This window comes from Aegilops tauschii, chromosome 3 (genome assembly GCF_002575655.3).
Source record: "Aegilops tauschii subsp. strangulata cultivar AL8/78 chromosome 3, Aet v6.0, whole genome shotgun sequence".
Lineage (NCBI taxonomy): Eukaryota > Viridiplantae > Streptophyta > Magnoliopsida > Poales > Poaceae > Aegilops > Aegilops tauschii.
The window spans coordinates 490,787,453-490,788,990 of NC_053037.3; the positions used below are offsets into that span (position 1 = coordinate 490,787,453).

Below are 1,538 nucleotides of genomic sequence, written 5' to 3' on the forward strand. Positions count from 1 at the left end.
ACGACATATACAAGTTTTACAGTTTTATAAATTGAAATTTCCAGACTATTTGTTTCGCCGCATTCTCAAAATGTGGGAATAGAAAGAAAAATAAATAAAGTTGAAGTGACATCGCCTAGTGCATAAGCGTGTCTAAGCGCCTTCTAAGCACTGTCTTTTGCAACAAACGGTTGTACAAAGAATGTAACAGAATAAAAAGAATGTAACAAAAAAAACTCTGAATCCCTGCGGTGAAAGTACTGCACGGATCTGAAAACCCCAGCAGCATAACCTTGGTGGCTCCGTTCTTCCCCAAAGGGCAGCAGAGTCCAACAAACCCGCGGACCCACCGAAGTACGCGCCGGCACGCATCCCTCCCCTACTGCGCTGCCGGATCGCCGCCTCCCCACCGGTGACGTGCGCCGTCAATCGCAAATACGGCGCCAGACGTTACACCGCCCGCCCGCACAGCCTCGCCTCGCGCTCGCCATGGATCGCGCGCGCCACAAGAGCTCGCCCAGCTCCGAGCGCTTCCTCGGCGCATTCCTCCCCCGCGCGGCCGCCGGCGACCAGCCCGCCTCGGCGGCCTTCGAGCTCGACGAGGACGACCTCTTCGGCTCGGGGGTCGGATCTCCCGAGCGGCCGCAGCCGCCGCCGCCGCGCCGGCCCTTGTTCATCTCCTCCTTCCGCACCGCAAACCCTAGCCCCCGCCTCCGCCGCCCGCCGGGGGGCATCCTCGAGGCCCTCCCCGAGCGCCTCGGGCCTCTCTCGCCGCCCCCGTCCGCCTCGACGTCACCCGCGTCTCCGGCGACGGCCCTTCCGCGCATGATCCCCGCCATCCCCCGCCCGGCGCCGGCGCCGGCGATGCAAATGCCGCAGTCCGCGCCGGTGAATGTGCCGGTGGCGCGGATGCGGCGACCGCCGTTCGAGGCTTTCGCGAGTGAACCCGATGAGGAGGACGAGGACGAGGAGATGCTGCCGCCGCACGAGATGGTGGCGCGCTCGCGGGCGCGGGAGTCGCCCATGACGACCTTCTCGGTGCTGGAAGGCGCTGGGCGCACGCTCAAGGGGAGGGACCTCCGCCAGGTACGCAATGCCGTGTGGCGGAAGACCGGCCTGCTCGATTGATCCATTGCGTTTGCATTTGGTAGCTGCCTTCGACCAGTCATTGAGTTTGTGTGTTTGAATTATTTTGTACATTACGCGTGATCAGGTGTTAATTTTAGCTACACCTGTAAAAATGTGTGTTGTATCACTCACCATTACGGCATTACTCTTATTTATGAACTCTTTATTTGAGCTGTCATTAGACATTGAACTATTTGGTATGGATTAAGATAATTGTGTTCTTATGGATGTTTCTGTGTTAATTTGCCCCAAGAGATATGGTTTATCAATCCTTACTATGGTTACATTCCGAAAGTATGTAGTTTTAACATCGAACAATGTAAACTTGGGCATATTTTGAGTTATTGTGGTGTAGATTACTTTGCACTGCACTTATGGAGTTGGATGCTTTACTCGAGCTTGTTAGCTACTGCAGCTTTGTTTGGTGAAGA

At 56.1% G+C, this 1,538-nt stretch overlaps 1 protein-coding gene across 1 annotated transcript; it reads left to right on the forward strand.

Annotated features, from left to right (window-relative positions):
* Positions 1-279: 279 nt before the first annotated feature.
* Positions 280-1,335, forward strand: LOC109743887 (uncharacterized). The gene has a single exon (XM_020302972.3). The coding sequence runs from the start codon at positions 469-471 to the stop codon at positions 1,105-1,107; it is 639 nt and encodes a 212-aa protein (XP_020158561.1). The 5' UTR covers positions 280-468; the 3' UTR covers positions 1,108-1,335.
* Positions 1,336-1,538: the final 203 nt, after the last annotated feature.